Source organism: Aotus nancymaae, unplaced genomic scaffold (genome assembly GCF_030222135.1).
Source record: "Aotus nancymaae isolate 86718 unplaced genomic scaffold, 86718_ANA_hifiasm-v0.15.2.pri h1tg000077l, whole genome shotgun sequence".
NCBI classification, from domain to species: domain Eukaryota; kingdom Metazoa; phylum Chordata; class Mammalia; order Primates; family Aotidae; genus Aotus; species Aotus nancymaae.
Window position 1 is genome coordinate 6,489,497 of NW_026988492.1, and position 18,306 is coordinate 6,507,802.

The window sequence follows — 18,306 nt, forward strand, 5'->3', positions numbered from 1 at the left end:
AGGGAAGGGACAGCGAGGGGTGGGGAGGTTGGGGAGGGATAACATGGGGAGAAATCCCAGATGTGGGTGACGGGGGGATAGAGGCAGCAAACCACATTGCCATGTATGTACCTACGCAACAATCCTGCATGATCTGCACATGTACCCCAGAACCAGTACAATTAAAAAATAAATAAAAAGAAGTTTGGGGTTAGTTATTACCAATAATGAATGCTACCTCTCCAAAGCTTCAGTAAACAAACCCAAATGCTGACCATCCTGGTCACCTGGTACTGGCCATGAAATTTGCACATATGAACACAGAGACACATTTGGGGAAATGGCCTGCCTAGGGCTGTCCCCTGGAGGCTGCTGATGTTGCTACAAGGATCCTGCTGGTTCCTCTCATGCTGTGGCCCAGGCCATCAAGGAAACAGCCTTATTGTTGTCTCTATGCAGAACTGGAGGGAAACAGATTCATCCCCTTCTTGTTGAACACAGCAGTCCACCCCTTAGCATCTCGTGCTGCTTTATTTATTTATATAAATTTACAGTGTAAAGGCTGGGCACAGTGACTCATACCTATAATCCCGGCACTTTGGGAGGCTGAGGCAGGCAGATCATGAGGTCAGGAGTTCAAGACCAGACTGGCCAACATGGTGAAACTCCATCTCTACTAAAGATATAAAAGAAAAAATGAGCCAGGCGTGGTGGTGCATGCCTATAATCCCAGCTACTTGGGAGGCTGAGGCGGGAGAATTGCTTGAACCTGGGAGGCAGAGGTTGCAGTGAGCCAAGATTGTGCCATTGTACTCCAGCCCGGGCTACAGAGCAAGACTGTCTCAAAAAAAAAAAAAAAAAAATTATGAGGTAGAAGTGCAATTCATTTCTCACATAGATTGTATCATGATCAAGTCAGGGCTTTTATGGTACTCATCATCTGAACACCATACACTGTACTCATCAAGCAATTTCTCACCCCCCACTCCCCTTCCACCCCCTCACTTTTCTGAGTTTCCATTGTCTATCCTTTTACTCTCTTTGTCCATGTATAAACATTTTTTAGCACCCACTTAATGAGCGAGAACATGTGAAATTTGTCTTTCTGTGTCTGGCTTGTTTCATTTAAGATATGACCTCCCGCTTCATCCATGCATTATTTCACTCTTCCTTTTTTTTTTTTTTCTTGGATACAGAATCTTGCTCTGCCACCCAGGCTCGAGTGCAGTGATGCGATCATAGCTCACTACAGCCTCAAATTTCTGGACCCAAGCAATCTTCCTACCTCAGTCTCCAGAGTAGCTAGGATTACAGGTGCAAACCACCATGACTGGCCCTCAACTTTTTTTATGGTTGAATAGTATTCCATTGTGTATATATGCCACATTTTCTTTTTTTTTTTTTTTTTTTTTTTTTTTAGAGAATGGGGAGGAGGGAGAAGGAAAAGAAAGAGGGAGAGAGAATGGAGAATGGGAGTATTGCTTTCTTGTCCAGGCTAGAATGCAATTTAGTAATGGGTATTGAAAACCTCTTTTATACTGATAATTATACTTAATGATGTAATCAGGAAGGAGTAAGGGAAGAAGATAACAAACAAACAGCCAACCAATATTTAATTTAAACCTATGAAATGCTATGCGATTACTGAGGAGTGATTTACTTCCAATTATATAGTCACCTTTGGAATAGGTGTGAGGTGGTAATGTATGTTTTGTGTATTTGAAGTGGAGAGTACTATAAATATTTATTAAGTTTACTTGTTCCGGGTCTGAGTTCAAGTTCTGAATATCCTTGTTAATTTTCTATCTCGTTGATCTATAGAATCGTTAGCTCTTCTTGTTGCATTGATCCTTTTGCCATTATGTAATGTCATTCCTCGCCTCTTTTGATCTTTGTTGCTTTAAAGTCTACTTTATCAGAGGTGAGAATTGCATCTGCTGCTTTTTGTTTATTAGTTTATTTTTACTCTCTGTTCAATTGGTAAATCTTCCTCCTTCTCTCTGAGTCTTTGTGTATTGTTTCATGTAAGATGGGCCCGGATGCAGCATACCGATGGGTTTTGGCTTTTTATCCAATTAAAATATATGTAAGTTTAATACCAGCATTTGATGCTAGCTGGCTGTTTTGCCCATTAGTTGATGTGAATTTTTTATTGTGTTAAAGTTCTTTGCTTTTTGATATATTTTTGGAAAGGCTGATATTGGTTGTTCCTTTATATGTATAGTACTTCTTTCAGAAGCTCTTGTAAAGCAGGCCTGGTGGTGGTGAACTCTCTAAGTACTTGTTTGTTCGCAAAAGATTTAATTTTTCCTTCGCACATAAAGCTTAGTTTGGCTGGATAGGAAATTCTGGGTTGAAAGTTCTTTTCTTTAAGGATGTTAAATATTGGTCCCCACTCTTTTCTGGCTTGTAGGGTTTCTGCTGAGAGATCTGCTGTAAGTCTGATAGGTTTCCCTTTATGGGTAACCTGAACTTTCTCTCTAGCTGCCCTTAGTATTTTCTCCTTCATTTCAACCCTAATAAATCTGGCAATTATGTGCCTTGGGGTTGGTCTTCTTGAAGAATATCTTTGTGGTGTTCTCTGTATTACCTGGAGTTGAATATTACCCTGCCTTGCCAGGTTGGGAAAATTTTCCTGAATGATATCCTGAAGAGTATTTTCCAACTTGGATTCATTCTCTTCATCACATTCAGGTACACCTATCAAACGTAAATTAGGTCTTTTCACATAGTCCCATATTTCCTGGAGACTTTGCTCATTCCTTTTCATCCTTTTTTCTGCATTTTTGTCTTCTCGTTTCATTTCACTGAGCTGGTCCTCGACTTCTGATATCCTTCCTTCCGCTTGATCAATTCGACTGTTTAAACTTGTGCATGCTTCGCGAAGTTCTCGTGTTGTGTTTTTCAGCTCCATCAATTCACTTATATTCTTCTCTAAATTGTCCATTCTCATTAACATTTCGTTAAACCTTTTTTCAAGGTTCTTAGTTTCTTTGCATTGGGTTAGAATAAGTTCTTTTAATTCACAGAAGTTTCTTATCACCCACGTTTGGAAACCTGCTTCTGTTATTGGAATACCGGTGTAATCTATTAAGCCTTGTTCCGTTACTGATCAGGAATTGCAATCCCCTGTAGAGGGAGAGGCATTCTGATTTTGAGTATTCTCTACCTTTTTACGCTGGTTTCTTCCCTTCATTATATATTTGTCCGTCTGTCGTCTTTATAATTACCGACTTTCTAACTGGGTCTCTGACGTCCAACTTGTTGATTCCCTGCGCCGAGATCTGAGCAATCCACTGAGCCGGCCAAAACAGCGGTGTTAAGATTGATGGTGCTTTTCTGCCCGGGAATCTCCGGACTCTGCACCAAGAACTGGCGTGCTAAGGCACCAGCAAAACCGCCACGCCGGCCACAAGAGTCGCCCTGGCGACCCGTGGAGCTCCTCCACTGGGAATCTCGTGGTCCGTGAGCAACTAATATTCGTCTGAAAGTGTGGCGTCCTCTCGTTCTTTGCGCTTTCACTGGGAGGTACGTGCCCGAGCTGCTAATCATCAGCCATCTTGGATCTCTCTCACATTTTCTTTATCCAGTTATCTGTCATTGAACACCTAGGTGGGTTCACTAGCTCTGCTATTGTGAATAGTGCTACAAGAAACATACAAGGGCAGGTATCTTTTGGGTATATCGATTGTTTTCCTTTGGGTAGATACTTAGTAGTGGAATTGGTGGATTAAATGGTAGTTCTATCTTTAGCTCTTCGAGAAATCTCTATACTGTTTTTCATAAAGATTGTACTAATTCACTTTTCCGCCAACAATGTGTAAGAGTTCCTTTTTCTGAGCCTCCTTCCCAACATGTTATTTTTTGTCTTTTTAATAATTTAAGTGGTCCAGCCTAGCAACATAGACCCTGTCTCTGCAAAAAAATTTTTTAGTTAGCCGGGCATGGTGTATACATCTGTGGTCCCAGCTACTTGGGAGGCTGAGGTGGGAGCATTGCTTAAACCTAGAAGTTTATGGTTGCAATGAGCTATGATTGCAGCACTGCACTCCAGCCTGAGCAACAGAGCAAGACCCTGTCTCTTAGGTAAATAAATAATCTCAGTGGTGACAAGCAAATATTCAAATCAGACTTTGCCTCTGCGGTTTTGCTTCCGGGATTTCACCTGGCCTCAGAGTCTGTGTCCTGCAGGAGTCCAAGCCTAGCTCCATCCTCCTTTACGCTCTCACCTCCCTTTCCACATGTGAAAATAAAGGGAAGGGAGCCAACAAAGCAGAAAATTGATTGGGTCATACGAGTTACCTGAGGGTAGAGGCCATTGTGAAAGCTGATCTCTGAAGCTGCTGATGAAATAACAAGGCACTGGTGACATCAGCGAGGGTCCATTTCGCCCGCGGTGCACTCACTCTCACTTCACGCTTTGGGTTTCAGGTTGACTTCCCTAGGAGCAAATGAGCTCCTGCCAAGGAGTTTTTTCACTGTTCATGCAACAGTCTTGTGAGAATGCATCCACCACTTCCAGGAGCTCAGCAGCAAATATTATTTCCAGGGAATAGGTACTTATTTACGGATAGGAAATACTCCATTTACACCAAATTAGAGATCCCAAAGCAAGGAGAAATCCCTGACCACTAAGGCAAAAAATTACAGATGAATTTCTTTCCAAGCTATACTTGAATAAAAACCAAAGAAAAGTGATAAATTAACAGCTTGCTGTGAGGAATGACTTCTACATGACGACTCTGGAATTGAAACGACTTACCGAAAATGTCCCACTTTTGGGGCTTCCTGCGTCTACGGTTCTAGGTTTCTTTTTCTTTTCTTTTTTTTTTTTTTTGAGACAGAGTTTCACTCTTGTTGCCCAGGCTGGACTTCAGTGGCGCCATCTCGGCTCACTGTAACCTCTCCCTCCCGGGTTCAAGTGATTCTCCTGCGTCAGCCTCCGAGTGGCTGGGATTACAGGCGCCCGCCATCATGCCGAGCTAATTTTGTGTTTTTAGTAGAAACCAGGTTTCTCCATGTTGGTCAGGCTGGGCTCGAGCTCCTAACCTCAGGTGATCTGCCCGCCTCAGCCTCCCAAAGCACTGGGATTACAGGCGTAAGCCATCTCACCCGGCCTCTATGGTGTGTTTCTAATGGTGCCTGGAAACGTAATGGCCTTCTGAATCATTAAGCAAGAGAAAAGTCATTTTCAATGGAAATTACAAGGTATTTCACTTACTTATAATTCTCTGAAATTGGTCTGTGTTGTGTGGTATGGATAGGAATTCTCAATTAAGTAAAATATTTGAGTAATCAGAACATACCATTGCCAGACCAACTTTAATAAACAGCAGTTTGTCCTTCTACAGAGAGCACACTAGGCACAGAGCAAAGACTGAGCAAAATTATTGATTTATTTTAGGCAGAAGAGTTATATCTCCAAGTATGATGTATATCAAATCAATTTGTAACTGTAGCCATTCAATACCTATAAGTTCTTGCAGAGGTAGAAGAGCTTAGTTCTTACATTTCCTCAGTAAAATTGCCTTGATGTTCTGGAATGAGGTTTCTACAAATTTAATATATTGCTCCTGAAATAGCCTATTTAAAATGATGACTTGTTCTAATCTACTGCACTTTCTGGCAGGGAATGCGATTAAGATCAGTCCAGCAAAGGTCAGGAAGAATGAATGGTATCTGTTCTCAAGGCGTCTATGAGAAAGTTTTCAAAACCAGATAAGAATTTAATATCGGAAATTTTTGTCTGCCTAATCAAATCTAGATGCCCCAATGCTGCCTGGAATTTATGCTGTAGATTGTAATCTGCAGGTGGCTTATAAATGAGTCATGTGTCTTGAAAAGGAGTTCCTAAAATAGAAAAAGAATCCTTCTTTTTTTCATAGTTCAAAGGTTCTTATCACAGACCTGCTTCTCAACAAAAGTAATTGTATTTATTCTCATATTCTGTGAGTCAGAAATTCATCAGGCCTGGGCTAGACACTTCCTCTGATGCAAGTGGCATTGACTGAGGATGCTAGGTGGTCTTTAGCTGGCAGTAGGTTGACCTGGAGGATCTAAGATGGCTTCATGCATGTGACTGGCACCTTAGCAGGGGAGCCAGGAAGGCTGGGCTTGGCTAGACGAGTCTCCTTCCCCACATAGTGTCCAGGCCTCTCTACACGGTCTCTCCAGCAATAGGTCAGCTTTAGGCCGGGCACAGTGGCTCACGCCTGCAATCCCAACACTTTGGGAGGCCGAGGTGGGCGGATCACGAGGTCAAGAGATCGAGACCATCCTGGCCAACATGGTGAAACCCCGACTCCACTAAAAATACAAAAATTAGCCGTGCATGGTGGCATGCACCTGTAGTCCCAGCTACTCAGGAGGCTGAGGCAGAAGAATCACTTGAACCTGGGAGGCGGAGGTTGCGGGGAGCCAAGATTGCACCACTGCACTCCAGCCTGGGCAACAAGAGCAAGACTCTCTCTCAAAAAAAAAAAAAAAAAAAAAAAAAATAGTTCAGCTTCTTCTGTGGCTGCGCAGGGCTGTGAGAAACAAAGTGGAAGCTGCCAGGCCTTTTGACACCTGGGTCTGAAAACTGACACGGTGTCACTTCTGCAGTGTTCTATTTGTCAAAGAAGTCACAAGAAAAGTGAACAGAGACTCCGCCACTCATTAAGTGTCAAGGAATTTTCAGCCGTCTTTAACCTGCCCCAGGGGTATTGGAGGGAAAATGTCCAGAATTAGAGTTTAACGCTGTCCTTGGGCAATATTCAAAGGGTCTTAGAGCGGTAAATTCCCTATGTAAGTGATTTTTCTTTCCTTTTTTTCAATCCAAAATGTGTTTATTGAGATGGTTTCCCACTCATGTTGATTCAGAGTGCTTTTAGTGCTGCTTCCTCCTGAAAGAGCATCCTTCTGTAAGCCTTGCTTTTCCTCCTGTAGGCTGGTAGAGGACAGTGGAGCAGCCAACACACAAAACTACTGCTTGTGCATGGCTGAAGACCGTGGTGATTTTATAGCATCCTGGGCATTTCACATCCGTGAAGTAGGGATTGGGGCTCTGCACCAGGCGTTTCTTCTTGTGTTTCCTCTTCTCCTCTTCTGGAGAGGGATGAAGGAGATCCTTTGTGAGAGGCATGTTCTCGTCGTCACCGCCGGAAAAGCGTAAGTGATTTTTCAATTGTGATTTACGACTCCTTGCAAAATGATTATTCTAAGTAGTACTTTCTCCAGTGCTTTGTGGGAGGATCACCTGAGCCCAGGAGTTCGAGGCTGCAGTGAATGATGATCACCCCACTGCACTCAGCCTGGGTAACAGAGTGAAGGCCTGTGTTAAAAACAAAACAAAAAGCCAAATGAACAAACAAAAATCACAGCTCTTTCATTTGGCAGCAATTGGATAGAAATTGAATTCCAAAATACAGCCTGTGAAAAGGAACCCTATGCTTGATGTCCTCATATTCCTTTCCATTTGAAAAAAATAACTTACATAGATATTCTCTTGTCTTTGAATATAGCTTCCTTAAGTATGTTAAGAATGCTCATAAAATTCGCTGGAAAAAAATTCCGTTTCTAGATGTGCGCATTGGGTCCAAGCTAAAATGTCTTTGGTTCACTTACTGTGCCAATTGCCTTTAAACTGAGGCCAGTTTTCATTCTGGGTACAAAGGAAAAGGAACTAACCCGTAACTTGTAGCTTTCCCACCCAGAGTTGGAAGGGCCCCGATGTATTACTGTTTAATCAACTGCATTGCCAAGGCATGAAATGGTGAATTAGGACTCAAGTTTCAATTTAACGTTGCTACTTCCTCCCTGTCTCTTTCCTTTTGACACTCTTCCAATGTTTGTGCCTATAATACAGCCCGGATGTGTGTGTGTCTCTGAGAATTTCCTTTTCTAAAAATTTTTGCTTAAGTCTGGCCTAGAAAGAAACTTTTCAGATAAAGTAATCAAAGCAGATAAAATGTCACATTTCTATTCTGCATCGTAAACTTCACTGGCGCTTAAGTCAGAGGTCCTTGCTTCAGACGCCTGACTCCAGAATATTGTCCTCTAGACACGTACTGGACCTCAGGGCCCCAGCAGAGCCATGAATTAATAATATGGAGAAAGGATTCTTCTCCTTAAGGCAACTTCCTAATGGCTTTAAGTGTTTTTAGACCATTAAATTCTTAACAACAACAACAAAAAAATGGGGTGGGGAAAGTAGAGGAGAAAGAAGAAACAAAGAAAGTAACTTTTAGCCAAAAATGTTAAGATCCATTGCAATTTGAAAATAAATCAGGATAAATCATCTCTGAAATGAGAGTGTAAAGTCAAAGCAAAATATATCACTTGGCTTGCAAAAATTGGGGAACGTACATTTCAGCAACATATCTATCGCAAAAGCAAGGCTCCCTTGGAGTGTGTGTGTCTCTCTGTTTCTTTATGTTTAGGTTTCTGCAAAGGAGCAATCAGATCTGGATGGGGTTAACCACTGGTTTTCTGGGTGAGCAACAAATCTAAGTTCTGTGCATTTCTCCCCAAAACATGAATTCTGCAGTGATTACCACAATCATTGTTATGTGTGTAAGTGGCACAGAGACTGTATTCGAATCACAAGATGTGCAATGCACATGAAATGGAGTGATGGCAACCTCAAAGGTGATGTGGATATTGAGCTGCCTCAACACTTGCCCAGCAACCAGCAGGCAAAGAAACCCAGATTTGAATCAGACTCACACAACTCTCCTGATCAGAAGAGTAAAATTTCTAATGCACACTATCAGACACTTCTTCTCTCCTACTCTGACTTCTGTTTGTGCTTTCAAATAAAAACAGTTAACCTTTGCATAGTAATCTAAGCATCTCACCTGTATTAATTCATTTAATCATTGCAATAATCTATTGCAATGATTATCCATATCTTAGAGATGAGGAAACTGGACTTCAAGTCATTAAGGAAATGATCCAGCTGACACAGCTATCAATGGTGGAGGTGGTAGCCAGCCTCCAAAAGGCTCTTCAGTCGTCTTTACATCCTCGTATCTATGTCCTTGTATTGTCCCATCACACCCTGTAACAGGTTTGGTTCATGTGACCAATAGAATATGGCAGAAGTGATGTGGAAAGGTCCACATGGCATGGAATGGAGGTGTCTTACTAACAGCCAGCCCCACCTGCTCACCATGTGAGTGCAACACCTTGGAAGCTGATCCTCCAGCCCCAGTTGGGCTTTCCAAAGACCACAACCCTGAACAATATCTTGACTGCAGCCTCAGGAGCGACCAGGAAAAATAGCATTTATAATGCTTAATGTGACCTCATGGCACTAAGTTCTGGGCATTTATTGCATAGCAATAGATAATGAATACAACATCTCTGGGATTCCAACTTGAATGGATTAAGAGCCGTGTGCACACTCTTGACCACTGTGCTAAATGACCTCTCTTATACTAAACCTTATGGGAGTTGTATTTGGCCTTTCTTTAATCCCCAATCTCCTTAGATGTGATCTTTCATTAGCAGGAAAAAGAAAATGGCTCATAGTGAGGATGAGAAGTTGAGGGAGAGGATGGTGACTGACCATACCTCCCTTTCCCTGATAGACAATTATGTTTGATGAAGAAGCAATGTTAGGCATCCAAGATTATCACTGTCCCTTAGGAGCTTATGATCTAACTAGAGAGACAAAGTCTTCATCAATCTAAAAGTTAACCAAGACTTGACGTGTGAATGTTTAAGGAGTGGCGCCAGCACATGTAGTAAGCAAGGAGAGCTCCATGACCACGAAGGCAGCCTGGGCTTGGGGGAAAGTGAGGTTCTGATACGACTGGGCTCTATGACCCCACCCATCAAATTGCAGGAGGGGCCTGCAGGGAAGTGACTGGTTCATGGGGGTGGATTTCCCTTTTGCTGTTCACGTAGTAGTGAGTTCTCACAAATTCTGATGGTTTAAAGGTGTGTGGCACTTCCCCCTTCACTCTCTCTACTGCTCAGCCATGATAAGATGTGTTTGCTTCCTCTTTGCCTTCCACCATGATTGTAAGTTTCCTGAGGCCTCCCAGTCATGCTTCCCGAACAACCTGTGGATCTGTGAGTCAATTAAACCTCTTTTCTTCATAAATTACTCAGTCTCAGGAAGTTCTTTGTAGCAGTGTGAAAATGGACTAATACAGCTTCCATCGAGCATGAAAAGAGAATGGGATTTAACTGGCACCAGCAGGAGAGAGAGCAGAGAAAGTAGTGGTGGTGCGGTAGTGATGGATTGTGGGAGATACAAGTGAAGCTCAGAGTAGGAATATGCCAGGACTGTGGTATTGCTATTCAGGGACCACTGTTTCTGGAGCACTGGGTTCCTGGGGCAGTTCAGGGGAAGCAAGACCATGGCTCAGTGTGGTGGAGACCACAGGCTCTGTAGCCAACAGCCAGGTCTGCCCTGTACCAGCTCCTCTACTTCCTGTCCATGTGACCTTGTGAACAGTCACAGTCACTTTGCTTCTTGAGCTCCCAGTTTCGGCGTCTATAAACTACCTTCCTTGCCAGGCTGTCATGAGGAATTTTTATCCATTAACAAATATGCATGGAGCATCAACTGTCTTCCCAGCATTGTTCTAGGCTCTTGGGATATATCCCCAAACAAAAACAGATCAGGCCAGGAGCTGTGGCTCATGTCTGTAATCCCAGCACTTTTGGAGGCTGTGGGCAGATCTCTGACGTCAGGAGTTCAAGATCAGCCTGGCCAACATGGAGAAACCCCATCTCTACTAAAAATACACAAAATTAACCAGGTGTGGTGGTGGGCACCTGTAATCCCAGCTACTCAGGAGGCTGAGGCAAGAGAATCGCTTGAACCCAGGAGGTGGAGGTTGCAGTGAGCCGAGGTCACACCACTGCACTCCAGCCTGGATGACAGAGTGAGACTCCATCTAAAAAACAAACAAAACAAAACAGACCAATAACCCTGTGGCTCTCCCAAGTGCTGACATGACTTAACACATGGAAAGCACTTAGCCCAGTACCTGGAACAAAATGACCACTCAATGCATTTAATAAATCTTAGCTGTTAATAAGACCAAAGGGAGATTGGGGCTGGGTGGCGGGGAACGGTCATCATAACATTTTCTAAATGAGTTAAATTATCAGTTTGTTGCTTAAGTCACCCAATAAAAGGAATAAACTAAACTGCTAGATCTTTTCCCCAAGGACTATTCCGCCTCTTGACAAAGTAGAGGCAGAGAAGTCTTAGCAGGGAGACACTCAGAGGGTAACTAGAAACAAAGAAGCCCCAACAGCCCCAGAGAGCCATGTGGGACGCTTTGCCATCTGAAGCACACAGGGAGAAACACTATCATTTTAGCAAATTACTGTTTTGTTTTTATTTAAAGAGAAAACCCTGTGCTTTTCTGGCTGTGAATGAATCCCAGATACTAAACGGAACCAGATTTCCCAAGTTCCATTATCTTTTCACTCAATAGCTTTGCCCCAAATAGAGCTCTTTGCTTTTACGTGAATGTCTGCCAAGTTTTAAAACTCTTCTTTCTAAGAAATCTCACCCTAGAGGATATAGCATCTCCATTCTAGTCCAAAAGAGAGAAAGCATGTATTTGAGAGATGGAGAAAGCTGGGTGGGGGCCAAGTGGTAGAGCTGCTTTCCTATAAAGTGAGGCTTCTGTGCAAATGCAGGATTACCTCTGCATTTGTATAGATTGGAGTTAACCATACATTATGTCCTCTGAATATGAATTTTGATCTGGGAAACTTGAACCTGGTGTGTTCCTTGAAATACTTTTTTTGTCCTTCCCTTCCTCATCCCTCCTTCTCTTCGCTTCCCACTCCCTGCCTCCTTCTCTCCCTCCTTTCCTCCCTCCCTGCTTTCCTCTTCCCCTGCTTTCCTCCCTCCCTCCCCCCCCCTCCATCCCTCCCTTCCTCCTTTCCTTCCTTCCTCCTTTCCTTCTTTCCTTCCTTCCCCTTCCTTCCTTCTTTCCTTCCTTTCTTTCTTCCTTCTCTCCTGTCTTCTTTCCTTAATGAAAGCAGTCATTCTCCCTGTTCACCTCACTCCTGCAAATCTTCTCAACTGTAATGACAGAGTAAGAAACCAGCCAGAAATTGAAAAGATTTGGCCAAGAACATTATTGCAAAAGTCACAGAAATGTTTCTAGTTTGAGTGGATTCACTTGAATGTCTGTGTAAAGTTCAGGGACCCACACAAACATTGTCCTCCTTGTGTATTACAGCAGCTGTAATACTGGACCAAGAAATGTATCTGTGAAATAGAATAGAACATAGAACTGAAAACATGACACACAGATATAAGGTTATTTTCTCCCCCATGGCACCTTAAATTAAAGTCATTGTAGTAGGAGAAAGCAGAGAAGGAGGAAGAAGAAGAGAAAGCAAGCCACCCTGTGAGTGACATCAACAGTGGGAGAAGGTCTGGTTAGTGACCCAGCTCCATTAGCTTTGTCATCATAAAGCATCTGAATTATACCTACTGCAGAGGAAGTCATCACAGGGGCAGGACTCTGCAAGGGTGCTCCAGCTGCTCCAGCAGATGGCTCTAGACTGGTCTTGTCGCCAACTGATAGGTCTTCCCCAGGCCCAGGGGGGTGATAAAATAAATGACTTGAATTCTTTACCCCATTCTACTTTTCCAGGGCTATGTGATGGTAAAACATCTGCAGTGTTCTAAGGCAAGAGATTCCCTCTTAGAGCCCCACAAATTACAGACATAGCTAAGCAATCCACCAACTTTAACTCTTCCCTGCAAGCCTCCAAGGCTGGTGTTATCTCAGTTTTGCAAATGAGGAGCCTGTCTCCCAGAGTTTAAATGCATTGCTCAGGGTCACACATTTTGTTGGTACCTAATCAAGATTGTAAGCCAACCTTATCTGTCCTAAAGCCCACAGTCCTTTTCTTCACCACCTACCTCAGTCTTCATGGTAGTGAAGAGCGTATGACCCATTGTGCTACCAACTTCCCTTTGTGCTAACTTTAGTTGAGTGGTTTTCTACAACAACCCTATGAGGCCTCAATTCCGAATATGGTCCTCATTTTAAACAGAAGTCCTTGCCAGGCACAGTGGGTCATGCCTGTAATCTCTGCTTTGGGAGGCCTCCGCGAGAGGATTGCTTGAGGCCAGGAGTTTTGAGACCATCCTGGGAAGCATAGCGAGACCCCATTTCCACAAAAAATAAATAGAAAAATTAGCTGGGTAGCTGCAGTCCTAGTTACTTGGAAGGCTGAGGCAGGAGGATCATTTGAGCTCAGAAGTTCAAGGCTGCAGTGAGCTATGATCACATCACTGCACTCCAGCCTAGGAGACAGAACAAGACCTTGCCTCTAATATTTAAAGAAGATAAGTCAGGTAGGGTGCGGTGGCTCACACCTGTAATCCCAGCAATTTGGGAGGCTGAGGCAGGCAGATCACCTGAGGTCAGGAGTTTGAGACCAGCCTGTCCAACATGGAGAAACCCCATCTCTACTAAAAATACAAAATTAGCCAGGCATGGTGGTACATGGCTGTAATCCCAGCTACTCAGGGGGCTGAGGCAGGAGAATCACTTGAACCCAGGAGGCGGAGGTTGCAGTAAGCCAAGATTGCGCCATTGCACTCCAGCCTGGGCAACAAGAACAAAACTCTGTCTCAACAACAACAAAAAAGATAAGTCCTACTGCTTTTAGGTGGTGGATACCTTCCTACTCATTCTGAATCCATGCTTGAGCAACTGCGCCATGTTGGTGAACAATAACTTTGGCCTCCAAAGTGTTGCTGCCACAGACCAGAGAATTTAGATTTGGGACTAAGCTTTGCCTCTAATCACAGGGGCTGGTAGCGCAGATTCACTCGTCTATTTATCTTTAGACAACTCCCCAAACAGCATTTCCTTCAACAAACAAGGCTTCAAGGCAAACTTGTGTCCTCTCAGTATAAGGGAACTTGTGAAAGAAGAGTTTGCAGGTTGAAAATTAAAAATCCATATATAGTGGGCTTTAAATTTTTTTGTTTGTTTGTTCTGAGACAGGGTCTGGCTGTGTCACCCAGGCTAGAGTGCCGTGGCACAGTCTTGGATCACTGCAACCTAACTTTTGTATTGTTGGTCAGGCTGGTTGTGAACTCCTGGTCTCAAGTGATCCGTCCACCTCAGCCTCCCAAAGTGCTGGGATTACAGGCATGAGCCACCATGCCTGGCCTAGACTTTAAATTTTTAAAAGAAATTGTTTATTTTGCATTGAATTACTTTTTTTTTTTTTTTTGGAGACAGTGTCTCACTCTGTCACCCAGGCTGGAGTGCAGTGGCACAAGCAGATCTCACTGCAACCTCCACTTCCCAGGCTCAGGGCAGTCTCCAGCCTCAGCCTCCCAAATAGGTGGGACTACAGGCACATGCCATCATGCCTGGTTCAATTTTGCATTTTTAGTAGAGATGGGGTTTTTCCATGTTGCCCAGACTGGTCTTGAACTCCTGAACTCAAAGCCATCTGCCAACCTCAGCCTCCCAGAGTGCTGGGATCATAGGCATGAGCCACCATGCCCAGCCTAATTTCCCTTTTTGATCCTAAGAACTGCTCTTGTTTCTGTCCAGTTCCGTGCTGGTCTTCCAGTCTTCCCTTTGATTCTGTGAGCTCCTGAATATTCTTCTAACAAATAAATGCCTTTTCTAAGCCAGAGTCAATTTCTGTTGCTTACAAACTAAGAGCCCTGATGTTCTGTATATTAAATACATAAATATAAATTATTATTTTACATTTACCCAGAATTCATTTAAGTATAAAATTAATCTAAGTCCCATGATTTTTATGGGAAATAAAAAGACAGGACAGGAAACCACAAGAGTCTTGCTATTTTGCTTCTGTTTGTTTATTTGATGTAACTTGAGTATATAGAACAACTGTACATTTCTTCGTCTGCCCACACTTTTAATATTTTCTGTTATAGACATCCCTTATGTTTATCATGCCTGTCCACTAAATCTTTGTCTAGAAGTAAATATACAGCCACTATGTTAAGAAGGTCTGTGCAGATTCAACTGTACCTCCTACACGTTCTTTATGTTCATAGTTGGACAAAAATATGAATTTTCATAACAATTACTCTTGTGTGAAATTCTCCTGAATTGAAGAAAGATTGCATTGTGTTTAATACTTCATTAGTAATCTATTGCCACAAAAATGCTGGGTAACAAACACTCCAAAATCCAGTGGTGTAAAATAATAAGCACTTGTTTAGCCCATGAGTCTATGGTCAGCTGGGCACTTTTTCAGAGCATGACTGGGCTTACCCAAACAATGACAGTCACCCTAATTGGCTCAGCATCTCTGCTGATCTTGGCTGGGTTAATTCATATGTCTGGGAGGAGGAAGCTGGCTGCCAACTAGTCTAGGATGGCCTCAGCTGAGACAACTTGGGTGACTGGTCTCATTTTCCAGCATGGATATGTTCTCATGTGAAAGAGAAAGGAAACAGAACTGTGCAGGCACCTTTTCAAGAATCTGCTTACTTCAAGACTGCTAACATCTCTTCCGCCAAAATTACATGCCTGAACCCAGAACCCAACACTAGAGAACTACGTTCTATCTCTTGATGAGAAAACCTGCAAAGCACATTGCAAAGGGCATGGACACAGGATGAATTGGGCCATTCATTCAGTTCATGTAACCACAAATAGAGAATAGTATTTTGTAGCTGGACATGATGGTTCACGCCTGAAATCTCAGCACTTTGGGAAGCCAAGGTGAGAGGATCATTTGAGACCAGGAGTTCAAGACCAGCCTGGGCAACATAGTAAGACCTCATCTCTAAAAAAATTTTTTTTAATTAAATAAAAATTTTAAAAGAATATAGTCTTTTGCATTCTTTATCTTTAAATAATTTGAAAAAGTAGGAGGCAACCATACTCTTTGTATATAGAACAAAACATTTTTACTCTTTGCAAAAGTTAAGCTTCAGCAATATTAAATTTAGTGTCTACCATGTACTCAGCAGTATAAAAAGGATGATCCTGAAAAGGCAGAATGCAGAGAAATAAATAATACTATAAACTCTTTGAATATGACATTGCTTCCAATTTCATCAAGTTAACAAAAACATAGTTTATGTGAAGCTGTTCTGTTCTTTCAAGTCAGGCTCTAAAGTCATAAGCAATTCACATATCTCACAAAGGCCGATGTGACAGCTTGGCATTTGTTATTGCTCCCAGACAGTCTTGGGAAAATGCCACTGGCCAGAGAACCCCCAGGTGGTGGGTGCTGCTCCTGAGCCCCATTATGGAGGCAGAAAGCGGCAGCTTGAGCAGTGTTTTTGGTGCTTAGACAAGCTCTTCTGCTTCCTCAGACAAATAGGTCACTTATAGACGTCATTCCTCATGAGCAAACACTGCCCTGGAGACCTTCAGGTGTGACATGCAGATAAAGGACACAGGTGGCCCTAGATGCTTCCTATGCAACCAGGCAGACCCTTAAACACAATACAGGCTGAGGCTCAGGGCCAGTGTCAAAATGGGGCTCAGACGTGAGTGTGTGTGTGTGCACACGCATGCACACACCTCTGCAGTGAGGGTTAGAGAAAACAGCAAATTAAAAGAAGAGAGAGAAAATATTTATTTTTGACAGCAAAAAGAATTGAGCTGCCACATTCACCATTTTTAAGTCCCAAGAAAACATTCTTTCTAAGCTACTTGGCAAGTGACAGTGGTGTTAGGACAGGGGATTTGTCTTAAATGTATGGCAAAAAAAAAAAACAAAAACAAAAACAAAAAAAAAACGAGAGTGGAAAATGACATCTTTGAAGAGCAATGAGGCCTCCTGAACACATTGTTTTATGACAGTGATTCATTTGCAGGGCTTCACAAAAGCAATCAAAAGCTTGTTTTTCCTTTAAGTAGACCATACATATTGAACAGTTACATATAATAACTGTTCTATAGAATATGTGATTTTACTACTAAAAAAAGTCAAATTACTAATTTTAAAACAGCAGTTTACACTTTAAGGATTTCCAAAAACCTCAGTATTTTTGCACCCTAACAAAAGATGCATTTCCTAAACTATGTGAGCAGCCCTTCAGAGTCACTGTTTGGTTATCTATAGTTTTTGCTGTATGAAGTAATGGAAGGACAACTGAATTCAGTCTAAAGATTGAGGCTGTCAGGTCTGCTGTGCCCTCTTTAGGGGTACCCTGTCTCCTCTCTGGAACTAGTTTCCCCCCATATAACTCCAGCATTCAAGTTTTTCTTTGCTAATATCCTAGCAGTTTGCACCAGAAAGTTTTCAGAGTGAACCAAATATAATTAAGTGTATCTTTTCCAACATACAATGTTGCAACAAAGAGACCAGTGGTAGAAACATTTTCCTCAAACCATTTAACAGCCTCCAGGGAGGTAGGATTTCCTTTCAAAGTAAACTATATTTCACTTCATAGAATGTTTTTATTACCCAAAGTAATTGACTGTTTTGGAACAGATTCTTCCATTTTCTCAATAACAATTAGCTAATGAAACATTGCATAGTAAAATGGTAACTTGAAAAGATGCAGGTAAGTGTTCCTGTAATCGTTCGCTATAAAGCCATCTTGCCTTCCCCAATTACCCTTTGACTACTCAAGGTATGATCACTACCTTGAAATTGATCCTAAAACTTGACATATTTACCAGCTTGCAAGTATACAGCGATGTTCACTGTAATGAAATTGGGCAGTAATGATATTTTTATACTACTTCATGAGTGCATTCTGAAACATCATTCACATGGGGAGGGAATGGAAGCAGCACTAAAACCCCAAAGGTGCATTTCTTTCTCACTGAATCTATAAGCAATGAAGTTGAGTACATTTTCTTTTTCTTTAAGTTCTCAGTTTTGTCTCCATTCTTTTTTACTACAACCATTATCCATGTGAAATATTTACTAGGCCAGGCGCAGTGGTTCACATCTGCAATCCCAACACTGGGAGTCTGAAGCAGGTGGATCACCTGAGGTTAGGAGTTCAAGACCTGCCTGACCAACATGGAGAAACCCTGTCTCTACTAAGAATATAAAATTAGCCGAGTGTGGTGGCATGTGTCTGTAATCCCAGATATTCAGGAGTCTGAGGCAAGAGAATTGCTTGATCCCGGGAGGCGGAGGTTGCAGTGAGCCGAGATTGCGCCATTGCACTCCAGCGTGGACAACAAAAGTGAAACTCTGTCTCAATAATAATAATAATAAAGTATCATTTATTTTTTAATTGACACATAGTAACTGTACATATTGATGGAGTACAGTTATTGCATAAGAATCAAATCAGGGTATTTGGCATGTCCATCACTTCATACATTTATCAGTTCTTTGTGGACAGAACATTCAAAATCCTCTCTTCTAGCTATTTGA

General features: G+C 42.4%; 1 protein-coding gene across 1 annotated transcript; it reads right to left on the bottom strand.

The window, feature by feature from the left end:
- Positions 1–6,847: 6,847 nt before the first annotated feature.
- On the bottom strand, positions 6,848–7,102 carry LOC105732163 (small ribosomal subunit protein eS27-like). Its single transcript, XM_012474184.2, has one exon. It carries the CDS (start codon positions 7,100–7,102, stop codon positions 6,848–6,850), a length of 255 nt encoding a protein of 84 aa, XP_012329607.2.
- Between the last annotated feature and the right edge of the window lie 11,204 nt (positions 7,103–18,306).

Bases quoted from the DNA above. Each gene is read 5' to 3' on its own strand.
- LOC105732163 (XM_012474184.2), bottom strand. From the start codon at position 7,102: ATGCCTCTCACAAAGGATCTCCTTCATCCCTCTCCAGAAGAGGAGAAG.